Source organism: Coturnix japonica, chromosome 26 (assembly GCF_054131305.1).
Source record: "Coturnix japonica strain WE chromosome 26, WE-NBRP24, whole genome shotgun sequence".
Classification (NCBI taxonomy): Eukaryota; Metazoa; Chordata; class Aves; order Galliformes; family Phasianidae; genus Coturnix; species Coturnix japonica.
In genome coordinates, this window is record NC_140688.1 from 5,655,001 (window position 1) to 5,680,507 (window position 25,507).

The 25,507-nt window shown below is 49.5% G+C and overlaps 2 protein-coding genes across 2 annotated transcripts; both read left to right on the top strand.

The window, feature by feature from the left end:
- The first annotated feature begins 1,400 nt into the window (after window positions 1–1,400).
- LOC146756764 (uncharacterized) lies at window positions 1,401–2,280 on the top strand. The gene is made up of 3 exons (XM_085524258.1): window positions 1,401–1,830; window positions 1,972–2,043; window positions 2,135–2,280. The coding sequence occupies exons 1-3, from the start codon at window positions 1,581–1,583 to the stop codon at window positions 2,278–2,280; spliced, it is 468 nt and encodes a 155-aa protein (XP_085380384.1). The 5' UTR covers window positions 1,401–1,580.
- On the top strand, window positions 2,252–4,758 carry LOC146756765 (uncharacterized). The gene is made up of 3 exons (XM_085524183.1): window positions 2,252–3,083; window positions 3,608–3,749; window positions 3,935–4,758. The coding sequence occupies exons 1-3, from the start codon at window positions 2,891–2,893 to the stop codon at window positions 4,029–4,031; spliced, it is 432 nt and encodes a 143-aa protein (XP_085380309.1). The 5' UTR covers window positions 2,252–2,890; the 3' UTR covers window positions 4,032–4,758.
- Window positions 4,759–25,507: the final 20,749 nt, after the last annotated feature.

Genomic DNA, 25,507 nt, shown 5'->3' on the forward strand with positions numbered 1-25,507 from the left:
AGGCATTCCCTACGGCAAGGGCTACAGCACAAACAGTAGTGAAGGTACTATTAGAAAATATAATTCCTCGATATGGAATTAGAGAAGCAATAGATTCTGACAGGGGAGCTCATTTTGTGTCAAAGGTTACACGTGACACAATGAAAATTCTAAGGATTAAATGGGAATATCATACTCCTTGGCACCCTCAGAGCTCTGGTAAAGTAGAACGAATGAATGGGGAAATTAAAAAACAACTTAGAAAATTAATGATAGGAACTAAGACATCTTGGATAAAATGCTTGCTGTTAGCTCTGTTAAATATATGTGTGAAGCCCAGAACTGATCTGGGAATTTCACCTTTTGAAATGCTGTATGGTATGCCCTATAATCTTGAAATACCTCTTGGTCACCCCCATTTACAAGATGATCAATTAAAATCTTATACAATTAATGAATGGGTGCAAGGAACTACAAGAAGGATCTGATTGCACAGCAGTCCCCATTGGAGATAGCAATCCATAGGATACAGCCGGGGGATGGGGTCCTAATAAAAACTTGGAAAGAAGCTACACTAACACCACAAGGGGAAGGTCCCTATGTTGTTTTATTTACTGCAGAAACATCTATTCGAACCGCAGAGAGAGGATGGACTCATGCCAGCCGTGTTAAAGGACCCATCGGTGACGAGAAGTGGGAGGTAGCTCCCGGGAGTGACGACCTGAAACTCACAATGCAACAAGCCCAATGGGTATTCCAGGTAAAGGCTTCCCCTGAAGAACACTACTGCTGCTGAGAAGAACTAAAAAAACCCCTCGTAGCTGGTTGCAACCCAGTTGACGAGTGAGGCAGAGGAGTGAATTGTGGGGAAAGATGGGCCTTAGGGGTATCCATTGGTACTTGGGGATTCTCACAGTGATCACATTTTGTATAGCAGCACAACGCCACCCACACCAAGCTTCCTTACATCCCTGTGTGACCTGGTACCTATACAGCCCAGTCTAAACCAAAAGGGTTACTATTTTTGCCTAAGCTCAAACCTAGGGAGGGGATACTGTAACCACCCAGGCTCATATTACTGTGCCTATTAGGGATGTGCAACTATTGCCTCAAATTGGGCACCTGGGGCTGGGCAGGATAAATATCTACAAGTAGGGCATGGACCCTATGGGTGCATACCTCCTAACCGAAACCCACAGTTGGGAAGATGGGCTGTGTGGGGATTAAAGACAGAAAGAGAGAGAGAAACATCTGCCAGCAACAATGGATAAATGTAACGAATCCAGATAACCCAGTGTGGCTGTTAGGGAAAATATGGGGTGTAAGTGACTTGCGGAATCAAACTCTATAACACATAGATGGGTTATAAAGCAGGTATGTTTATTCCAGTGCTGGGTGCAAGGGGGATAGCTCCACCAAACTTGCACATGGACTTGTAAAATCGTGACACAGATATAGGTACATCTCATACATAGTCAATGATTTCTCGGAATTCTGATACATATTCAATAGTTGTTTAGCATGCAGACCCCCTCTTGTTCTTATCAGGGGGATGCAACTCCTCTTCTGGTATTTACAACATCTATTCTCCTCCTTGCCTGATGACTTCCGTGAGGTCTCACTCCTTATCTGCATCCTTCCTGCTCTCCCAGGCCCCTTGTTTCCCTGTGCGGAAGGGAGAGAATAGTGTTGTGAAGGAATCCCTGGCTTTAATTGCATCCTGCGACCTTGTGGCTGAAGGGATGCTCAGTAGCAGTTGCTTTGTCCTGTGTTCATTTGCAGATTTGACTAGAGGAGTTGATCCAGCTTCCTCTCTGAGATCTGGAACTGAAACTCTGTCGGATCGCGCAGGTACGTCATAGCTTTGAAATTCTTTAGAGAGCTTTTGCTGCCCGTTTCAGTGCCATTTCATGGCACAGTCCCCTGTACGCTCTGCTACTCAGTTGATGCTGTAGTGTGTGGCTGAAACTTTTCATGGGTCTTTGGTTGCAGAAGTGCCCCCAGTGTGGGCCCTGCCCGGTCATCGGTTTCCTCCTGTGCTGGAGCCCAGCTGGAATCCCAGCAGTGAGTACTCTGTCTTCACTGACTTGTCTGACTCGCCGCTGATCTTCAAAACTTCATGCACATGATATTTAACTTCATACATTCTGTTAAGGTCCGGAAAGAGAAGAGGATGAATACAAACGAGGAAAATACTCTCAGGGCTCATCCCGTCTCCTGAAGCGACTGCTGAAGGAAATGGAGAAGGCAGAGCGTGGTGGGTATACTTCAGTCTGTTCACTGTGGGACCTGGGAAGCTGAGGTGTGATATGCAGGTGTGGGCAGGCTGTAGCCTGCACAGCAGGAAGGAATGGGTCAGAGCCGTGCTGCAGCCGTGTTCCATGTATCACCTTGCAGGTGCTGTCAAGCACCAGAGCTGGTCTGCTGCCAGATGGTCTGCATCCAGCCAAGACCCAGAGGCAGCTGCTCCCCCAGCACAACCATTACTTGTCAGAGCTGCTTTGTGCAGTCGTTGGCACCCAGATGGCAGCAAGTGGCAAGCGCTGTGCTTCTGTTCATCCAAAGCCCTCCGTGCAGCTGAGCAAGTTCAAGGCAGGAGGAGCATCCCGAGCAGGGTTGGCTGCCTTTGCTAATGCTGGAAATGAGGTGGAGATGCTAATTCTGAAGGCTTGGACGGTGTGTTAGAGCTTGGATTTCAGCCTGCAGCTACCTGGCTGTGATGGGCTGGTGACAGCACAGAATGTGAGGGCCTTGCACAGGAGCTGATTCCTCAAGAGGTGTGAGGGAGTCAGCATTGTCCAATAGCTGGGAGGGCCCAAATGCCTTTGGGTAACAGAGGGGCTCACAGTGTACTTGGGGGTGGGGGGCCTGGACTTTACCTGAGCTCGGGATTGGAGAAGCTCAGTTTTTGATGAGGGCACGTGACATCCCACTCCTACTGCCCTGCTTTCTTTCTAAAGGAACGGACCAACAAAGTGAGCGGGATGCACTCCAGGAAGGTGGATATCCCACACTGCCGGTCCCGGATGCACTCCAGGAAGGTGGATATCCCACACTGCCCATCCCAGACAGAGGAATGCAGGCAGCACCAACCAGCATGCCAGGTAATTTCTGTCCCATGATCATACGGTGTCACAAACCAGAGTCACTGCGTGCCTGCAGGCTCTTGCTGCCAGCTCTTGCACACCAGGTCAGCAGCCAGACCTGAGCGTGTGAGCATAGAGCACATGTAAAAGAAGCAGGAGTGTTTCTCCCCTGGGCTGGCTCTGGCTGTGCCCTGTGCTGGCTGAAGCCTGACCTTCAGCCTGGGGGGCGTCCCACAGGAGAGCTCAGGACACGCATGCCGGGAAAAGCATGAGGGATTCTGCTCTGTAGCTCTCCCCACAGACCAAGCCCAGACCCCAGAGTACAGCCCCAGCTCTCGGCCCAGAGGAGGACACGGGTAGTGCCTGTGCAGCCTCTTCGTACCCAACGAGAGGTGGAAGCAATCCTTCTTGTCCTCCGGTGCTTCGGCACCAGAGACGGAGGCACCCACTGACAAAATGACCTCTTGGGTCCATGAAGCACACTGAGAGATTATCTGTAGCGCAGCTGAAGGTAACGTGGGACATTGTCTCATTTCTTCCAGGGATGAACACAGGCAAAAGCACAGAGGCTGCTGCTCACAGATCTGTGCGGAAGCGCCGCATTCCGGTGACGGTCTCAGCGATGCTGCTGCCTGCGCTGGTGCTGGCCGTTGGTGTTGTGATATGGGTGCTCAAAGACTACCTGTGAGTTGGCCTTTCCCCAGAACACCTTATTGCTGCATTTGGCAATGAAGCATTTGTGGTGCCAGGATCCTGGACGGCCAAATCAGCCGCTGGCAATACACTGCCAGGACTTAGGTTGCAAAGTCTTTCAAGTTTCCCCTTATTTCCTGTCAGTGAGTAGTGCTTTCTGAAACTCATTCTCACAGAGCGCGCAAGAGGGAAAAGAGAGCAGCAGAAGCAGCAGATGGAGCTGGGGAAGGCAACGAGACAGACTCTGACCCAGTCAAACAAGAGTCTCCGTAATAGCTCCAGTCCGTTCCATTCTGCCATTGAAGAGGCCAGAAGTCTTCAAGGTCATCTGGAAGACCTGGAGCTTGAACTCAAAGCCATGAAAGAGATCCTTGGGAACAGTCCTGAGTGCTGCCTTCTGTCAGAGGATGGCCCTGAATGTGAGAGCAGAGCTTTTGTCCTTCATCCTGCATTCTCCAGGACAGGTATCACCAGCAGTTTGAAGATTCTTAGCTCGACACAGCTACATTCCTGTTGAGGGTCCTAATGAGGACCCAGAAAACGAGCTTCCTCTGACTGCCGGACAATGCGTAATGTCTTTGGAGATGTGGGTGAGAATGGCTGGTTTCAGGGAGAGCTGACAGATGGCACAAGAGGACTGGTCCCTTCCAATTTGGTTGCGGAGCTTTCAGATGATGAACTGGATACACCTGGAGATCCTGTCAGAATTCCTGCATTGCTCCATCTGCAAGACTACCATTGTTCCACTCAATGGAACAACTCGATGTTGAGCAGAATGTGGTTGAGCTCCTTCGGGAACTCTCTGAGGCGACTGACAGCGGAACTGCATAGCTTTATTGTATATGAAAAACAACCAAACAACTGTCCCCTCCCTCTCCCTTCCCCTCGCACCCCCCTACCCTCCCCCCCAAAAAAAGACAAAAAAACCCCAAAAAAACCCTAAAAAAACAACAAAAAACAACCCACCCTCAATAAAACAAAAAACCAAAACCAATTAAAATCTCAACGCTGTTCTTTTTCTGGGATACACTGAGGTGACGCTTCTTCTAGCTTAGACTTTGCAATGAGTTTGTGTCACGGAGTTCTCTCTAGAGCTCACTCGGTGACAGCGGGAACAAACCCAGGGAGAGAAGGAACAAAGAACCTCCCCTCTCTAACAGCGCGGTGCGGGGGCAATAAAGAACTGGGGGGGGGGTTGGCACTCACCTCTCATCGGGGTACCATCCCATTCTCTGCAAGCCACGATGTTGTGGGAAGCTGTGGAGGAACTGCTCAAATGTATTCTCTCTAAGAGAGGGGAGCAGGTATCTCCTAAATGCATATCCGAGCTGGTAAAATGGGCTCATATGAATGGACACCTTCAGGAGGTGGCACTGATGTTCACTGTAGCCGAATGTCGAGAAATAGTCGACCATATGTGGGACTTTGTTATCTCCAAAAATAAGGAATACAAAATAAATACACTGAAGAATATGCAAGCCGAGCGGCAGATTGCTGCTGCTGTGGTACAAGCTCTATCCGGACCTAGTGCTCAGTCAAGGTCAGAACTTGACTCCCTGTTACCAGGAGTTTTGTACTCCGTTTGCTCAACAGCCTCACAAGTCAGGGCTGCCGCAGAAGCCCCGAATAATCCCCCGTCCTCGACCTCTTCAACGTCTCTGGCAGATCCAGTTTTGGCTGGTGAGGAAGGTGCGGTGGGGGGGGCTGAGGGGTGTGCAGAGCAGCAAGAAGCTCCTGAGAGTGAAAGCGACTCGGATAATGGTGGGAATGAGAAAGCGTTGGAGGAACATAATAAAACATTAACTGAGGAGCTGCAGGACTTAGAACTGCGTACGAAGGAGGCATCAGTCTCTTCGAGCGTTTCACCAATGTCTTTACAGCCCCTGTCTATGCGATTCCCCCCCACACGTAGCGATCCTCCACCTTTGCGTTGGTCTGGAGTCATTAGAGACATGATATTGGAGGGACTGTGTCAAGCTGTGTTTCAGCTCGCTTGCCCTCTGATAGACGATCAGCAGGGAGCTGCTCGGTGGGAAGTGCATCATTGGAAATTGTTACAGCAGGCTGGTAAGACTGTGACTGACTATGGGATACGATCTGAAGCTTCTAAGCAAATCATTCAATGGATTTTCACTGAGGATACTCATATGACACTAGACACTTCTAATCTTGTGCGGTTGTTACTAACACCACCAGAATACGTTGTTGGTCTCATCTCAAGGCAGAAAATAGCATCCAGCCTTTATAGTAACTGTGTTTGTGTGTTTCTTTCCTAGTGGAATTGCTTTGTAACTTGCGGTGTTATAAATAATATTAGTAATGGTTTGACATAGTGTGTGATTTTCTGTTACCAATGCAGTCTCAAGAATTAGAATTTTAGGCATTATCCATAGATCAAATGTGTGTTAAAGAAAGGATTTGATGTAATCAGTGCTGTAATCTATGGGAATAGCTCTTTTAGTATGTTAGTACTGCTCACTCATGATGTTATTAGCCTATTAATTAGCTTTTCTTAATTTGCAAAGACAAAACCTGGAAAGGAATCCCAGGCAAAGGGATGACCCTGTATTGTAGAATGGATACGTCTCTTACACCCAACTAATTGGGATTTTAAAAATATGACCATGCATCACTTGAGACAAAAGTGCATACTAATAGAACTAAATTTGATAGTTTATTCTGTTTTCCAGGCAGCTGTTCCACCTGGGCTCTGTATCACGCACTGGCCATGCGGATATGGTGTACAACTGGAAGAAATCCTTCAGACCCTGAATGCAGGAGAGAATCTGTGATGGGTGAGAGAGGAAAGGTGCACTTTGAAGCAGGGAAGGCCCTGCTGGCACCGCCTGTCGCAGCCACCACCAACACGGTTTGCTGTTTCTCAAGGGTCAATAAGTAATAATGCCCCTAGTGATACTCCAGCACATTTGTCCTCTAAAACTGGTTCTATCTGACATGCAACTTCATAAAGTTCAATTATCAATTATTAGCTCAAAGGCATGGTTATGAGCATCCTAAAAGCATTTGTTGCACAATAGTTAGTGGCCATTAAAAATCAATATATCAGAGTATATGAAAGTTGAAGACTTTTCCTAACTAGTGACATGTGAACACAATGGGACCCTCATGGATTTATTTCCAGGTTGCAGAAACTTAGGTTGCAGAGCAAACGTGTTTGTTCTTTTTAGTAGGTTTAACAGTAATGTTGTTATGCTGTGTTTGACTTGTCTCTTTTTTCACTTCTAGAGTATTGTCAATCGAGGCCTTGATTGAGTTATAATGGTTATGTTATTAATATAAGTAGTGTTGTTATTCTATAGGCAGTAGCTTGCTAATTAATAAAAAAGGGGGGGTCGCCGTGCTCCGACCCCGCAGAGCTCCACTCCATGCGGTACTTTGAAATAGGGATGACGGAATCCGGCCCCGAGCAGCCCTGGTTCTTTGAAGTGGGGTACGTGGATGGCGAAATCTTCGTGCACTACAACAGCTCCGGTCGGAGGTACGTGCCCCGCACGGGGACAAGTACCAGTGCTGCGTGGAGCACGCCAGCCTGCCCCAGCCCAGCCTCTACTCATGAGGTGAGTGAGGGGATGTGGGGCTGGGGGGCTCTGGGCTGCCCCTTCCCCTGCTGACAGCCCTGCCTTCCCCCAGAGCAGTCACAGTCCAGCCTGGTGCCCAACGTGGTGGGGGTGGTTGTCGCCGTTGTGGCCATTGCCATCATGGCTGGCGTTGGATTCATCATCTACAGACGCCATGCAGGTAAAAGTGGAGGGGTGTAGGAGGACAGTGGGGGCTGTGGGGGGATTTGAGGCTCCCACAGGAGCCCTCAGCCTGGCTGTGATGTGAACCTGTGCTGATGCATCTCTCTGTCTGCAGGGAAGAAGGAGAAAGGCTACAACACGGCGCCCAGTGAGTGATGAGGGCAGCGCTGTCCCCCACCTCTGCCCAGTGCCAGGGCAGCATTGGGGTCCCCGCTTTCTCCCAGGGTTCCCCTTCCTGGTGCTCAAAGCTGCTCCATGCCCCACAGCAAGAACAGGGCTGGGGGTCATGGCTGTGAGAGTCCTTCCTTGTTTTCTGGCTCCAAGCTTGCTTCCTGAGGTGTTTCTTGTGAGAAGACTCTCAATGATTTATTGAAGTGGCAAGTAATGGGTGCTACCGTGTGACAATCAATATCACTTTTTGGGTATCTGAATATTTGAAAGCACCTTCCTTCAGAGCTGTTTGCCTCCAGAAGAGTGCTCAGGACTGTTTATGAGCGGAAGATCTGGCCCGGGACTAAATAGCTCCAGCTTGGTGTGGGAAATCTGGGTAATGAAGCCATCGTGCCCTGTGAAAAACAGGATGCGGATGGGTATCCCTGCTCCCTCTTATCTGCTGGCAAGGCTCAGAAGATGGGAACAAAGGAATTTCTGCTAAGATCCCAGAGCCAGAAGCTTCCATTCCAAGGTGTGCTGACTCAACTACTTTGGATTCGAGCTGTCACTCCAAAGAGAGCTGACTTGACCACTTTGGACATATAAATAAGTTGGTGCTACCATTGGAAATTGTCATCGTGGTCACCATTAACAGAACAACGCCTGACGACCCACCACGACTGAAGACCAATGACTGAACTACAAACCTCGATGGATCCATGGTGGTGAATATCTCCCTCTTGCTTCCTACAGAGACTCCTTGCTTCTATTTCATATTTTTACTGCATTCCCTTCCCCATCACCCTACACCATAATAGCGTCCGTCCTCCCCTTCCCCATCTCCCTGATAAAGTCTTGTAATAAACTGGTCGGACCAATGTTTGAACCGTTGTTTCTTAATCCCGCACCAGGAATACGCATATCAAAGAACCTTGCCTCCCTCCTACAAACTGGGCTGAGACAATGGCTCTTCTTACCTTACAGGCCAGGAAGGTGGAACCAGCAACTCGAGCACAGCTGCGGTGTGGGGCTGGGGGTTGGAAGGGGTCCCTGTGCTCCTTGTGCTCCTTGTGGTGCTGCACCAGGGCTGGGCTGGGACTCTGCAGGGAGCTGAGGGTTGGGATGTGAACGTGGCCCTATGGGACACCATCTCTTCTTCTTCACACAGGAAGTAACCAAACCGTCTGAGTGCTGTGCTTCAGCCTGCAAGGGGCCAACTGGCCACACGAGCATTTGGGGTCGGTGATGAACACAGCCCCATCCCCTCTACCTCTCACATCTCCCTCTGCTACCTATGCTGTTATGCTTTTCCTGTGCTGCTTCTTGTGAAATAAAGTGTTGGGCTGTTCTGTGCTCAGCCTGCGGCGCATTCTGCTCTGTGCCGTGCTTGGTTTTGGGGTGGATGAGGGGACCTCCCCTCATCCCTCCTCCCCCCACCCCACACTCTTTGCCCATTGCTCCATTTCACACTGCTGCTCTCCTCCTCCCCTTTGCACTCCCTGTGCTATCTGCACCGCTTTGGCATGAAGACATGACTGGAAAGTTCATCTAGTATTGGGCTGAGCTGTGCTTCCCCCCCATAACCCACAGTGCTGCCACAGCCACATTCTGAGGGCAGACACCCAGCTTCCATAACCAACCATGCACTGAGGCTGAGCTGCCCACACCCCCCATCCCAACCTGCTCCTCTACAAAACATCTCCGCTTTATTCCATACAAATCCCAGAGCATCCCACTCTTCCCATCCTGCAGCGGGGAGCGGAGACAGCCACAGCTCCCCATGTCCCATCGCATCCCACTCCAGCTGCCCTGTGGTCCTCAGTGCTGCAGCAGCCGGCTGTAGGGTTGTCTCGCTTCAATTTAGGAGTGAGGCAAAGGTTCTTTTGATATGTTATGCCCGGGTGAGATTAAGAAGAAGAACATTCAAATGTTGATCCGTTTATTGGAAATAATAGACAGTTGATTCCAGTTTATTGGAAATAATAGACAGTTGAGGAGATGGGGAAGGGAGAGGGACAAATGCCAAAATTAGGGTGATGGGGAAGGGAAAGTAGGCGATAGAAAAAGGTAGAAAAGAGCAAGAATTACGTTAAAGCGGGGAATAGTCACCTCCTGAATGCAGCTGCGTCCCATAGCACGTTGTTAACGTTGGTCCGGGGCAAAATAAGCGTAGGGGAGAGCAGCAGCGAAGTAGCAGGCCACAGATCGATGAAACGCAGAGAAGATGGTCAGAATAGCGAGGTCTCAGGAAGTGGAGTCTTGGGCAGCGAGGTCCCTCAGAGCAGAGTCTCGAGCAGCAATCCCAGAAGAGATAATAGGCAGCAGTAGGACAACGGTGGAGGAATCTGAGGTCAGATACCTAGATGCCCACAAAGGTTCTTCAGCATGCAGGCATCTTCTTCAGCATGCAGGCGCTCGCGTAGAGAGGCATCTGATGACAGAAAACATCCTTGTTTCCATAGTGAGGCATCTGGTGTCAAAAAACCTCAAATTTGGGGTTTGTCCGTGCCCTTTTTATCCTTCTTTCCAGCCTTCGAGACATTTCGGGACCGCTCAGGTCAGAGTCCTGTGATTTCCTCAGAGTTGTCAATCTTCCTTGAGATGGGCCAACATGGAAGACCACTTGAGGGACATTAGTCCTCAGAGATGGCCATCTTCCTTGAGATAGGCCAACACAAAAGACCACTTAAGGGCCATTAATCAGTATCTTATCTCCCTTTGGTAGCTCCCCGACTTGTCCATCTCCTAAACAAAGGGATTTCTCGAACCTTGGTTCCTGTGTGTCTCAGTCCTGGAACCTTGGTCAGGACTTGCATGAACTTGTCCATTTCAGCAAACTTTGAGACAGTAATGTAAAAAGCATGGCCTCTTACAAGGGTCCATTGCGGGTCCTCAGTTCGGTGGGTGTCCCCATCTCAGCCATCGTGTCATGCTCCAGCACCACAACATGGTCTGCCTTCTCCAGCATCTGGGTTTGATGGCTGATGAGCAGCATTGACTGGTCCCCCCTGTTGGGTATTGGGTAGGTTTGTGGCGTGGCATTAAGCTGGTACATTCGGTGTTACACGCTGTGTGTGAGTCCCGTCTGTTCCCATGTGCGGAGGCACGGTACTTTCACACAGCAGCCTTGATTTGTCGCCGGATCGGGAGGCGACAGCCTTCATGTCAGAAATGTGGACAAATGCTTCTGTTGTCTGAACCGTCTCTTGGCCCTCAGCACAATGATGCGCTGCCTTTCCAACCCTTCACAGCACTGCTAGGTGCCAAGTGCTGTGCTTTAAGTCTGTTGTACGATGAGTGGCAGCAGAGACTTTCCAAGTGAAATGCTTCATGCTGTAGATAAACAACAACAACAAATACAGCTGGGTTAATGTGGTCGTCTTCCTGTGGCATATTAGTTGAAGCAAAAAAGAAAATCCCCATCCCTTCTTGCTGGTGCTCTTTGCCACCCCCAGGAAGGGCTGAAAAGCTCTTCCAGGTCCTTTCCTTTCAGCCTTTGCTGCAGAGGGTCCCCACAGATTCCATTCCAAGATCTCCCTAAGCCTCCCTGTTTCCTACAGCTGTAGGCACTGATCCTAAAACAGCTGGGCTCTGTTTCCAGCCTGTGGGACCACAGGAGTTCCTCACACCATCTTCTGCAAAGCCAGAGCTGCCCAGAGTCCCCCACAGCCACTCTTCCCACTACATACGTCAGGGTGCGGATGCAGTGCGCTGAGTCCCAGATGTCCCCGTACTTTGATGTACGACGTTGACACGGTGAACACCAACCCCGTGTGGCTGCAGTACTTGATGGAAACAACATTATTTGGCTGACCCTTGAGGGAAGCAATTTCCTGACCTGTCACCAAGTTCCACATCTTACAGCTCCGGTCTGTAGGAAGAAGAACGTGCCTGAGAGAGTTGGGCTGGGGAGTTCATCCGTGGCGTGGAGGCACCGACTCCTTCCCAAGCGCTGCCTCCCACCACCCACAGCTCCACTCCAGGGCAAAGGAGCCAGCCTGCTCCAGCACCTGGACATCAGAAGGCAGGGACAGGGGAGCAGCCCAGAAGGAGCCATCCCTGCCATGCACCCCAATTCCCCACGCCAGCCTGGGGAGATCTATGAGAATAGCGCATAAAAAGCCAGCAGCCCCCACACCTGTTCTGTCCAACAAATACCTTTTTAGGCAGTGAAAAGCAGTTCATCGGTGGCATCCAGGCAGAGCACAGGCTTGGTGTGTCCTTCTGCCACAGAGACGCACTGCAGTGGGGCTGTCCGGGCATTCTTGGTGCCACCCACTGGATTAATGATGCCCCCTGCATGGGAAAGAAAGAAGGTGGGGTAGGTATGTGGAAAGGCACAGCACTGTAAGGTCCTACAGGCATGGGAAAGCACGAGCTGCCTCACCCCCAAGCATCTTCCACTTCCTGGTAGGGCAATGGGCCCCTCCATCTGAACTCAGGCATATCTGAGCAATCATCTTCATGTTAAACCTTGGCATCTCCCCACTAGCAGCCCCTGCCTAACGGCTCTGCCCAGGTGACACAGACTGTGAGACATGATGCTCACGGCCTCTGCTCTGAGCCAGGAAACTCAGCTCATTGGACCTCAGCTCAGTTGAGGACAAACTGCACTTTCTCCATCCTGAAGCTCTGCCAGGAACGTTTCATTAGACCAATTTCATGGCAGTTCCTTCAAGCTGCCAGCCAGCCTGTGGTTGGCAACATTTGGAAACGGAGCTGTACTCCTTTTAAAACCAAAAGGATGACAGGGGGCAGCACTGGCATTTGCACCCAGCACCCTGTCCCCGATGCTGGTTCAGAGGATCCATCCTCACCAAACCTTCTTCCAAAGGACGCCCTGCAGGCACCTCATCCCTCCGGCCACAGCATCTGCCAATCACTTCCACATCAGAGTGTTCAGAACACTGAGGACCAGCAGCCCCACTGCTGCAGTCCTGAGCTATGTGGACACCAGCAGCTCTTTCCTGCTGGCATTCCAAGTGCTGCCTGGGGCTCTGAGCTATGCTAAATCTTTTCCTATGAGTAGGCAAAACAAGGCAGGAGGCTGGAGAAGGGCAGGCCCAGGGCTGCATGAGGTCTGCATTAGTCAGGAGGGTGAAGGTAAGCTCATTAATTCGGGTTTCGAAGTCACACGCGTGAGATCTCCTTCTCAATTAGCAGCTTTGCTCACACATTCAGCAGCTCTCCTCTGACCCCTAGTGTTGCTACTGGTCTCGAAGTGACACCGAGACCAAAGGGAAATCCCGGCTCCCCAGGGTGAGATGCGATCAGAGAAAACAGCTCAAGGTGACAAAGCACACATGCGCCTGGCGCCGTGTATCCAGTGGTTGCTGAGAGCAGAGCACCCATCAGCACCAGAGGTGCTCCTAAAGGGCAATGAGAAGGCTGTCCTTGCACTGGGACAAACTCAGGAGCACATTCACCCCGAGGCTGAGCTCTGCACAGCAGTGACTTGGCTTCTGGGGCAGAGAGCTCTGCTCACACAGGACCCAGCACTGCAGAGATACGGCCAGGAGTGGGGAACGCCTGCACGTATTTCCCTGGAAGATGCTTGCAAGAAAAACACACTGACAGTGCCCAGTGTTGCTCACCCCAGCATTACAGTCCTGCTGGAGAGCCAGGGATGGGACAGGACATGCTGACAAGAAATGACACAGAGTGTGTGATGAGGACCTCAATTGCTTATTATGTGGATAATGCGGAGAGGTCTGGCTGACGGAGCTTCTCACTGTGTGAGTTGGTCAGCATTAGAGAAAGCCAGCATGGAGTTCTGTGAGCTTTTGCAGGGGACGAAGAGGCGCAGAAGCTGCTACCCACCCTTGGTGCTCTTAGAAAGTTAACTGAATCGGCCAAGGAGGAGCGGGAGTTATGGCTAACCTGTTTCCTGCAGGGGTGAACCCCAGAGGTTTGAGACCAAATGAGGTTTGGCAGATGGATGTCACAGACTTCCCAGAGTTTGGGTGTTTCCGTCACTTGCATGTCACAACTGACACATGCAGTGGTTTTCTCTGGGCTGTGGCACAATCTGGACAGACCGCCATGCATTACATAAAAGCGTTGTGCATGGCCATCACTGTCATGGGTGCACCTCATGAGTTAAAGACTGACAATGACCCAGCATATAGAAATGCATGTTTTGGACGCTGGTGCACAGCTTGGGGCATTAAGCATATCTTCAGCATTCCCGGCAGCAGCACCTGCCAGGCTATTATGGAGTGTGCACATCAGACCTTGAAGGGGCGTCTTTGTGCGCTTAAAGAGGGGGGAGGGCTGGAGGGGCCTGAGCTGTGCCCACACGCTCTCCTCCTGCGTGAGAGAATCGGATGGGAGACCATCAGCTGACCGAATGGACACCAATAGGTCAGGTCCTGATCAGACCCGACGGAGGGCCATGGCTCCCAGACCCTATGCCACTCCTCGTCATGGGCAGGAAACACGTCTGTGTCGGGACCCCAAGTGGGCCCTGCTGGCTGCCGGCACGTTGGGTTAAGCCGGCACCAAATGACGAGCCATCCTGTGCACCGTGAGGATCCAAACATCTCAGCACCGGTTTTGGTCAATGTCTCCTTGGTTAATGTCTCCAGTGCAGCCAGTGATTTGACGTCAGCACTGGGCAGCGGCTGCTGGTAACGGCACATGAGACTGCGTTGATCCAAATGTGCCTGAAGGTCCGAACTGGGAATCCAGCCTTCATGCCGGACTGATAGTTCGTGAGTGGGGGAGACCTTGTTCCTGGATAGTCCCCCAGTGGTGGACATTCAGAAGGATTCTGCACAGCCAATATGTTTTTGTCTTGTTATTTGGTTATGGAGTGTGACATTATAATGCACACTGGACAGAACTGGATTGCCACAAAGATTCTGTACAATAGTGTTACATTGAACTTGGAGAAGTTGTAACTCCATTGTGTACTGTGCTGTTATCTTGAACTTGAATGCACCGTTCTCTACAAGTTGACTAAGTGTTGCCATACAGCATTTCACAATTGTTAGGCAGATTGCTGTTGTGTGCTTTCAGGATTGTAGGCACTACAGCTGCATCACTTTGGTATGTATTTATGACAGCTTAATTGTTTTTAGCATATGTTTAATGTTTGAATCATTTGCGGAATAGCCTTAAATGTGCGAATCACCTTTGGAGTAACAGGGAGTACGCGGGGGAACCTTTACAGGGGCTGGAGATGATAAAGAGGGGGGAGATGTTGGGTATTGGGCAGGTGGTGCCTGCGTGCACCAGGGCTGGAGTCAGGGAGGTCACAAGTATCTGATGAGGCGGTTCTAGATTCTAGAACCCTTCCAATTGTGAGGAAACAGAAGTGCTGAGCTGTGTGCGTGTTCCACGGTGCAGAGTCCAGTGGCAGTTGGTGCCCGGTGTCTGTGCTGAGCAGCATTGAGGTCTTTAGGATCGTAGGAATCTGCCAGAGAGGAATCTGTTGTGAAGGTACTAAAGGTAAAAAGGCAGCATTTCTATCAGTATTATAGGAGGGAAGGAAACTTTATCCTTAACTGCTGTTTTTGTTCCCTTTGTCATGCAGTCAGTCCAGCAACTAACTTGAGAACCCGACTTCTCCTCTCTTTAGTTTAGATTTGGGAAAATTCCCTGAAAAAAAAAATTATTTTTTGGAAAATTCACTAGTGTTTGTGTGAGTAAAAGGTTCCAGCCTTTCCTTACTGACTGTAGGAAATGCTTAGCACAGAAAAGTGCAGCACTTTAATGATAGAGTTCCGAATCACTTGAATTTGATCTTCTGTCTGTCCTGGTTGTAGGTTTTACTGCATTTGATACCTTAAAAAAAAAAAAGCAACCAACAAAACAAACCTAAAATACCAAAATATTTGATTTTTACATCAGAAAAGAAAAAAAAACGACCCAAACCCTTGTTGTGGCTGAGCAGAACGTGCTGCAGCTCCATGCAGTGCTGAGTTACAGTATTCAGGCACATGTGTGTGGATTTGTGTATCGATACGCACTGGCATGCTTTTGCTGTACAAGTAACAAAGACAGGGGAAGGTTTTAGTGTTTTCTTCAAAGGTGAAGAAACCTTGAAGACCAGAAATTCCAACTTACAGAATTTGACATTGGCAAAGTGAGGAGGAAAATTCTTCCTACCCCATTATTCTTAATTGACGGATTCAGTGTTGGTTCAGCCTACAGGAGAAGTGAACTGCAAAGCTTTGAAGATCACTGTCTTTGCTGAGGTTGTCCAGGTGGTTGAGCTTGAAGACCTGCAGCGGTCAGACAAATGTGTTGGGGTTACTCACTGCTGTCACTCGTGGTGTTGAAGGAGGGGCTCCATTGGAGGGCTTGCAGCCGTGCAGCCCAGGGGCTCCGTGCTGAGTCAGGGTGATATTACTAGAGTTTGACCAGTGTTGAGGAGGGCAATGTTTTGAAACAACTGCTCCTGAGAGACTGATTGAATGAAGAGAACAAAGCTGGGAAGACGGGTGGGCATTCCTCATTCTTTTCTGCTTTTTGGTGTTTTGCTTAGGGTTCCTTTTCAAAAGAAGATTTCACTGATCAAGACTGTAGAAGACTTTCAGTCCAAGGAAGCACGAGCCAGCTCTTTGAGAAGCACAGGAAGAGCTGCACAGAGATCCCCGAGACCAGAACCGCTTCTGTGCGCTCGTCCAGCATGTCGATTAAAGGAAATGATTGCTATTTCTACTTCTATTCCACTTGTAAAAAGGTCTGCTTGGGTTTTTTCCTTCATTTTTTCTTTCTTTCAGTTCTGAAGTTAAGAGGAATGGGTAGAATAAGTAGAAGTATTACTGGTCTTCAGCAAACTTCATAACTAATTGCATTGTACAATAGAGCAACTCGCTAAAAATGAGCTGAAAGCATGGCCAGTTCTCAGGCTGTACTATTTCATTTTCCTCTCTTGGTTTCCATTGGGTTACAGGGAGACAACTGTCCCTTCAGGCACTGTGAAGCCGCTTTGGGCAATGAAACCATCTGCACGCTGTGGAAGGAGGGCCGCTGCTTCAGGAATGTCTGCAGGTTCAGGCACATGGAGATCAGTGTGAGTGTTGGCTCCTCAGAGTTTATCACCAAACCCACTTCTCATTTCTTTAGGTGGGCTGAATGTGCTTTTGCAGATTAGGTTCATTTGCTTTGAAATGATGATGGTTCCTACGGTTAAGAATAGGGGAGGAAGCAGAGGGAAGAGAGCTCAATGGCATTGGTATATCATAGCAGAATATTCTTGTAGTTGATACCAACAGTGTTCTATCAACAGATACTAAAGAACCACATCAATCAGACAAGCATTCTGCAAGGTGTGTTAGTTTAACCCCTTCTAAACTGGTGTCCTCACCCACAGAATGCTAGGAAAGCTCAGTGAGCCTGGTGCTCCCAGCCTGCGCACTCTTCAGAGTGGTGTTTGAGTGCTGCTTTGTGGCAGTCTGCTCACTGGCACCATCTGGAGCTCAGTCTCCCTTTGCAGATCTTAGGTCCACGTTACCATCAGCTCTTCTTCCTTTCTGTCTTCAGAAAAAACGCAGCATGATTTCCTGCTACTGGGAGAACCAGCCAGGAGGCTGCCAGAAATCCAACTGTGCCTTCCATCACACCAAGGGACGTTACCTCAATGGGGTTTTCTTTCCACCAAGCCAAAGTGAGTTTGTCTTTTTTAGGTACGAAAGATTAACTCTATTACTCACAGGTGGGTATAGTGTCATAAAGAACGCCAAGTAACGTTCACTTGTGAGCTGATAGATAGGTTCAGAGCTGAACTTTGTGCGCTTCTGATACCTCAGTTTTATCTTGCATGCTCAGCTTCTCTCTGCTCCTGTGGCCTTTGCCTTGCAGGTTGTTCTCCTGCATTTAAGCTTTTTCTGGGTGTCAGGGAGATGAATGTTGTGTAGGGGGGGATTTCTTTGTTCACAGAGAAGCCATTTGGATGGGCAAGTGGAGACTCAGCATTTATCTGTGTGGGTTTTCAGCCTTGCCTGCCATCTTTGTGCAGTGGATAATCTGATTGAATTCCTACCGCATAACTGAAGAGACTGATTTTTTCTTTGCTTGTACAGACCAGCTTTCTAAGGAGGGAGAAGAAACAAAAACACCTGTCCAGCAATCAGCTGAAGAAAACCATCATGGATTGCAGATAATTTCCACTACAAAATCTGATGCTGATACAAAACAAGGTATTCCAGGATTAATCAGAAGCACTTGCCAATTAACTCCAAAGCAATTCATTGTACAAACACAACAGAACATAGGGTTGCTGAATGGAATCAGCTATTTCCATGATCTTGTTCCTACCTTGTAACTTCATGTGCCTTTCAGATTAGGAAGGTAAACTCCTTTGTTTACATCATTAGAGCAAGACGAGGCCACAGCATGGAGTTTAAGTGCCTGTATGTGCATCTTTTCAACCAGTGGTGAAAGCCACATTTGCTGATAGAGGAATCTAATGTCATATGGATGGGATAAAGTAAGGGATAAAGCCTACTTTTAATATCCAGAAGGATGAAAGGAGCGCAGCAGACAGACATCAGGTCCATGGTGCTCTTAGCTGTGGGGAGAACTGACAGGGTTTGTTCTGCATGCTTCTGAGCAGGAGGCAGTTTGCAGAGCTGTGGTCCTCAGCGTGTGCCTCTGTCCCTCAGTCTCATTTACTGCTCTGTGTTCCCAGATGACAGTTTGAATGCTGGAATAAAAACACTTGGATCAGAAGGACCTTCAGGAGCTCCTGCTCATCGGCTCAAATCTCAGATTGTTCGTGTGCCTAAGAAGGAGAATGTGCGGACACTGGTCAGCACTGTGATGCTGCCTGCAAAGCAGGGTAATGATGAGTACCTTTGCTTCCATTTGGTGGCTCCTAAGTGGAATGGATAAATTACAATTGGGACTTACCCTGAGTGCCTTACAGTTGCAATATTATTTTCTGTCAGGGCTGTCAAAGTGGTGTCTTTTGGTTGTATTTGTTTTGGGTGGGAAATGGGCTCACAAGACAGTAATTCTGTTGGTTTCTGTCAAATAAGCACTTTGTTTTTCTTTGTTTTAGGGGAGGTGCCTGTGAGTCAACCGAATACTGCTGATAAACCTGGAAAACGGAAATCCTCTGTAGGTAAGGGCTGCTTGTGAGCTGCTGTTTGGCTGCCTCCACGTAAATGGGAGGGCACTGCTGAAGCAGGAGGGAGGAAAGTGTGTCGTGGGTCTGTGATGACTCCAAGTGGCACACAAGTGTAGCAGCTGAAAGGTGAATTTGAGAACATACACTTGGAGAAACCAAAGTTTGTGGTTGACTTGTAAAAATCTTTCTCCAAAGGAATTATCATAGCAATGTTGTTGTTTTCTCTCTGTAGCTGATGTCAGTGGCCTTCCGCTGAAGCGCAGCCTCGTAGAAAGGCTGGGGAAGAAGATCGAGGTTGACAGAGCACCAAGGAGAGGTAAATGGTCATCGGTGTTTGCTGCACAGATTCTCTAGGCTTTCTGCTTATTCTTTCTCAGGAGCGTTGTTGTTGGGAACACGTATATTCTGTAATATTATGACAAATCTGGAAACTTGAGCTCTCGTTGTAATTTCTTGTAATCCTTATGCTTCTCCTTTCTTGATGATGACAGAGAAGGGTGCCAAGCCAGCAGGGGAGATCTGGAAGAAGAGACGACTGGAAGAAGAGAAGCAAAAAGTAGAAGAGGTTCTTAGTGAGAAGAGATCTAAGGATAAGCGCAAGAAGAAGAGAATTTTCCCTCCACCTGAGCCTGGTAACATGAAACTGGAAGAGCCACCGCGTAAAATCAAGCGATTGGAAGAAATGCATATTAAAAGCTTGGAAGAAATCAAGCAGGAGAAAGCCCTGCGGATGCAGCAGATCGCAAAGCCAGCAGGTAACGAGGTGTTTCACTGTCTGCTCTGCTGAAGTGCTTCCCCTGTCAAGCAAATGGAGTTTGCTTAGAATTGCCTGGGCTGTTTCTTACCAAATGCAAAGGCAGGAAGTGCCAGGATGTCCATCCATGTGTTTTTCCATTGAATCCGTGGTGTCTGCCTGCTTCATTCTGGAAAATTCATTCGCTGTGAGGTTTTGTAATTCAGTTTCTCCTGTACTTTCTTTCTGCCGTGTTTTTGGTGTGGCATGTTCTGTGTGTTGACGCCAAGGTTATCTTCATCTTTGGCGTGTTGCTTGTTTTAATATGTAAATGTGTTTGTAAAGCATGGATTGAGTTTTTAACATGGGGGCCAACCTCTGTCAGAAAGGTCAGGGGGGTGAGTTATTCATTGGGGAGGTGAGAGAGGCTTCGTGAAGAGACAGCATGTGAAGGAGGGAAGAGCTTGGATACTGTATGGACTGCGAGATGTCGCCTCTCTCGTGTTCTTTGTTATTGAATGTGAGGAAATAAGCACATGGAGGAAACACTGGCACACAGGTTTCTTTCTATGCTTGCTGTTGACCAAGTGATTTTCTTTTTCCTTGTTTTAAAGCACCTGGAAGAGAAGAGGAAAAGACTGTGGAATGGAGCAGGGCTGCTCCCAAAGCTGTCTCTGCACCCGCAGAGGTGAGTCCCTTCTGTAGATGACACAGTGACACAATTTCTTCACATGTTCTTGTGTCTCACTGCTCACCATGTGCCACCATCATGAGTGCATTCCTACCTTCCTGCCTTTGGTGAAGAGCTGCAGCCATGTTTCACAATCCTGATACTTTCTATGGCTTTCCCAGACAGCTTTGCACTCCTCAAACTCAGAATTGATCTGATTGTATCTGGCAGTGAGGCAGTAACCCTGCTGGCACCAGGTACAACTTGTGAGGTTAAGGTGGGAGCACTGGATACAAAAAGGTCACGATGGCTTCGTGTTCAATGAAATCAGACTGTGGGTGGATGTTGTGTAGGGGAACAGGAATGACTTTCTGTTGCTCAAATAGAATGTGGTATGTAACAGCTCTAGCACTGTGCTGATTTAAACGAGCACTGAAGAAGAGGAGCCTCCAGCTAAAAAAGCAGCTTTGGTAAGGAGGGGAAGAAGTGTCAGTGCTGTCCTCGTCAGGCTGATACTGAGATACAACTGCTGCAGAAAGTGTGGAGAACTGAAATGTTCTGCAGGTTTCCTTTCAAAGTAGTCACTGTGTGCAGGATGCTGGATGAATGGCAGTGTGCGCACAATGCTCTGCAGCCCTGTGATTCCTCTGTAGTGTGAAGGAATTTGTCCATTACTGCTGCATTGTTAAAAAGACCTGAGGTGCTCTGCAGCCTTCACGTGGTTGTTAACATCCTTCAGGAGCCCCTTAGCCCGCGTGTTGGGTTAAGGCTCAGCAGTGCTGAAGGAGAAGCGCTGCAGAGGAAGGATCTCCTGAGCAATCATTGACTTTGTCTTCCTTCTTCCCAGACTGCTGCTCCAGCCCTGCCGGAGGTCAGCCTGCTCACCAAGGCTGTAGAAGATGACACTGAAAAGTTCATCTCGGAAATCTCAGGAGGGGAAATGGAAGCAGAAATTGACTTGGACCTGGAGAAGGATGAGGATGATTTCCTTCGTGAACTTTCTGAGATGACTGACTGTTGAACTGCGTAGTAGTTATTATAGTATGTTAAAAAAAAAAAAAAAAAAACACAAACAAACAAACAAAAAACCAAAAAAACAACAAAACAACAACAACAAAAAAAAACCTTTAATTTAATAAAAACCTTTTCTTTTTGGTTGGATACCCCAGGGTGATACTTTACTAAAGGAGGCTTCACAATAATGAGTCTTAAAGCACAGCTGAACTGGTAAAAGATTGGCAGACTGCATTCCATTGTCCTGAGTTTTCCTGCTGGTCAGAGTTGAGGCCCTGTGCATCCATTCCCTGATCCTGGTTGGCTCCTTTCAGCAGCAAGAGGACAAAGCAGTTCTGTGACAGCCCAGAAGGACGTCCATCTGTGTGCTGCAGTGCCTGGCAATTGATCTCCTGATTCAGTGACGCTCTGAAGGCTTCAACCTCAAGCTCCTTCCTTCCCCCTCCCTTGGCCATGCTCAGCATTGGGTGCAGCTGGAAGCTTCTTCGGTGCTCCCATTTCTCGGGCAGTCCCCATGTCTAGCCTGGAGTTCTGCCAGCTCTTGAGTTTTTTTGGTGTATGCTTTTGTTTATGACTTGAATCCTTTAAGGCAACTTAATGACAATGTGGGGGTGGGATGGAGCAGAATTATTCTTTTGTTTTGGACCAAATGTGCCACCAAGGCGGGGGGTGCTCCCTGCCTTCCAGTTATCAGCAGTGATGCAGCAGCAGTGTGAGAAGCGGGAGCTGCATGCCACTGCTGCGTTATTCCCTCCTTTCCCTTTTGCTGGATTTCCAGTGCTGTTTGCTGGCAGAGCTTGATGCTGTGCTGATGATTTCTGGAAGCCAACACGTGTGCGCTTCGCTTGTATCAGTTCAGAGTGCAGCCATCCCAGCCCTGCTGTGGGCACAGTGCAGCCCTGGCCCTGCTGGAGGACGCCGTGGTGACTCTGAGCTTCAGCAGGGTATTGAGTGGTTTTCTGCTGACTCTGGGTGGGACTGTGCCCATGTCGTGTCTGCCACTGTTACTGTAAATATTTTATCTTTTCCTTTTGTATTTGCCTTCTATTTAAGATATTGTATGAACGTAGTCAGGCTCCTCTGTTTATGCCGGCGGCTCTCAGCTGTGTTTTGAAATAAACCTGGCACAGGACAGCAGTGCTGTACGTCTGCCTGCAGCTCTTGGAGGGAGCAGGAGGGGAGCCAGGAGTGCTGCTCCAACAACATCCTGGTGCTGCTGCCACCAGGGTTACTGCTGTGCTGCTGTTATGAGCTCCATGGAAGAGATGAGCTCCAGCACGGCCTCCTCACACTTATTTGGCTCTGAAGCCTTCAGTTGCTATTGGCCGTGGCACATTCCATGCAGTGTGAATCTCTCTAACAGACATAACTGTATCAGTGGAATTGTGGGGGCTGGGAGGGAGGACACAGTGCTGCTGAGAGCAGGGCCAGGCAGCCCAGCATGCTCAGCACCACAGCCAGGTGAGGCTGGCAGTTCAGTTACAGGTGTGTGTGCAGCTGGTCACCACTCAGCCTCCCCCATTGCAGCTCCCCGTGTCCCACAGTTCCCCCATCCCCGTTCTCCCGCTGTCCCATTGTCACCCTGCCACACCACTGCTGTGTGCACTAAACCTTTATTGCCCCCCGAAGAGGTCCTCATTGTACACCACCTGCGCCCGCTTGTCGCGGTTTCAGAAGAGGGGAAGGGAGATTGCGATTAGGTCTAACAAAAAATGAGGGAGAAAAAAGGTGATCTGAGAACGAACGGCAGTTTAATAACCCAATAATGCTAAACAACAACAAGAGAGTTTCAACAAAGAGAATACCAAGTCCCCAATGTCACCGATGGAGCTGTGGAAGGCAGGAAACTCTGACCACGTTGTCTCCTTGCAGTGAGCCGGGCCAGCAACCCCTTGTCCCCTTTACTCCCATTATGAGGCATGGTGTTCTGATGTGGAATACCAACACCAACCAAATTGCAAAACCATAACATTCCACCCCTTATTACACATCATCACATCATGCCTAACTTTTATCAACATATAAACAGAACAGTAGTTAACATGCTTTACATATGTACATACATATATATATATATATACACACATGGAATCACAGGCTGCACTCCCCCAGCATCAAATTTCCCTGTGGCACACACTGAACATCCCCATCCTTCTGCATCACCCACCAGGTGCACCCAGGTCCCTGTGCAAAGACAGTTCCACGGAGGGGCCTCCCCTTTCCAGAGGCTGGGAGGACCCAAACCACTTTTCCCAGCATATTCTTTACATGCACCACAGGAACCTTGTCTCCCTCCACGGTACGCAGGGAGTTGGACTGTGTAGCGCCGTCTTGGTTGGCTGATCCTCAGGTGTTTACCAGCCAGGTGGCTTCTGCTAGATGTTTCTCCCAGTTCTTAAATGTTCCACCACCCATCGCTTTCAGCGTGGTTTTCAGCAAACCATTGTGGCGCTCGATCTTACCAGCGGCTCGTGCGTGATAGGGGATGTGATGGATCCACCCGATGCCATGTTCTTTGGCCCAAGTGCACACCAGTGAATTTTTGAAATGAGTCCCATTGTCTGATTCGATCCTCTCTGGGGTGCCATGTTGACACAGGATTTGTGTCTCTAGGCCTAATATGGTGTTTCTGGCAGTGGCATGGGGCACCGCATATGTCTCCAGTGCTGGGTCCTGTGTGAGCAGAGCTCTCTGCCCCAGAAGCCAAGTCACTGCTGTGCAGAGCTCAGCCTCGGGCTGAATGTGCTCCTGAGTTTGTCCCAGTGCAAGGACAACCTTCTCATTGCCCTTTAGGAGCACCTCTGGTGCTGATGGGTGCTCTGCTCTCAGCAACCACTGGATACACGGCTCCAGGCGCGTGTGTGCTTTGTCGCCTTGAGCTGTTTGCTCTGATCGCATCTCACCCTGGGGAGCCGGGATTTCCCTTTGGTCTCGGTGTCACTTCGAGACCAGTAGCAACACTAGGGGTCAGAGGAGAGCTGCTGAATGTGTGAGCACAGCTACTAATTGAGAAGGAGGTCGCACTCGTGTGACTTCGAAACCCGAATTAATGAGCTTACCTTCACCCTCCTGACTAATGCAGACCTCTTGCAGCCCTGGGCCTGCCCTTCTCCAGCCCCCTGCCTTGTTTTGCCTACTCATAGGAAAAGATTTAGCACAGCTCAGAGCCCCAGGCGGCGCTTGGAATGCCAGCAGGAAAGAGCTGCTGGTGTCCACATAGCTCAGGACTGCAGCAGTGGGGCTGCTGGACCTCAGTGTTCTGAACACTCTGATGTGGAAGTGATTGGCAGATGCTGTGGCCGGAGGGATGAGGTGCCTGCAGGGCGTCCTTTGGAAGAAGGTTTGGGGAGGATGGATCCTCTGAGCCAGCATCGGGCACAGGGTGCTGGGTGCAAATGCCAGTGCTTCCCTCTGTCATCCTGTTGGTTTTAAAAGGAGTACAGCTCCGTTTCCAAATGTTGCCAACCACAGGCTGGCTGGCAGCTTGAAGGAACTGCCATTAAATAGGTCTAATGAAACGTTCCTGGCAGAGCTTCAGGATGGAGAAATTGCAGTTTGTCCTCAACTGAGCTGGGTTCCAATGAGCTGAGTTTCCTGGCTCAGAGCAGAGGCCGTGAGCATCACGTCTCACAGTCTGTGTCACCTGGGCAGAGCCGTTAGGCAGGGGCTGCTAGTGGGGAGATGCCAAGGTTTTCCATGAAGATGATTGCTCAGATATGCCCGAGTTCAGATGGAGGGGCCCATTGCCCTACCAGGAAGTGGAAGATGCTTGGGGGTGAGGCAGCTCGTGCTTTCCCATGCCTGTAGGACCTTACAGTGCTGTGCCTTTCCACATACCTACCCCACCTTCTTTCTTTCCCATGCAGGGGTCATCATTAATCCAGTGGGTGGCACCAAGAATGCCCGGACAGCCCCACTGCAGTGTGTCTCTGTGGCAGAAGGACACACCAAGCCTGTGCTCTGCCTGGATGCCACCGATGAACTGCTTTTCACTGCCTAAAAAGGTATTTGTTGGACAGAACAGGTGTGGGGGCTGTTGGCTTTTTATGTGCTATTCTCATAGATCTCCCCAGGCTGGCATGGGGAATTGGGGTGCATGGCAGGGATGGCTCCTTCTGGGCTGCTCCCCTGTCCCTGCCTTCTGATGTCCAGGTGCTGGAGCAGGCTGGCTCCTTTGCCCTGGAGTGGAGCTGTGGGTGGTGGGAGGTAGCGCTTGGGAAGGAGTCGGTGCCTCCACGCCACGGATGAACTCCCCAGCCCAACTCTCTCAGGCACGTACTTCTTCCTACAGACCAGAGCTGTAAGATGTGGAACTTGGTGACGGGTCAGGAAATTGCT

Coding starts and splice junctions, on each gene's coding strand:
- LOC146756764 (XM_085524258.1), top strand. CDS start 1,581: ATGACTTCCGTGAGGTCTCACTCCTTATCTGCATCCTTCCTGCTCTCC. Junction 1,831..1,971: donor AACTCTGTCGGATCGCGCAG/GTACGTCATAGC, acceptor CTTTGGTTGCAG/AAGTGCCCCCAGTGTGGGCC. Junction 2,044..2,134: donor GCCCAGCTGGAATCCCAGCA/GTGAGTACTCTG, acceptor CATTCTGTTAAG/GTCCGGAAAGAGAAGAGGAT.
- LOC146756765 (XM_085524183.1), top strand. CDS start 2,891: ATGAGGGCACGTGACATCCCACTCCTACTGCCCTGCTTTCTTTCTAAA. Junction 3,084..3,607: donor AGCACCAACCAGCATGCCAG/GTAATTTCTGTC, acceptor CATTTCTTCCAG/GGATGAACACAGGCAAAAGC. Junction 3,750..3,934: donor TGGGTGCTCAAAGACTACCT/GTGAGTTGGCCT, acceptor TCATTCTCACAG/AGCGCGCAAGAGGGAAAAGA.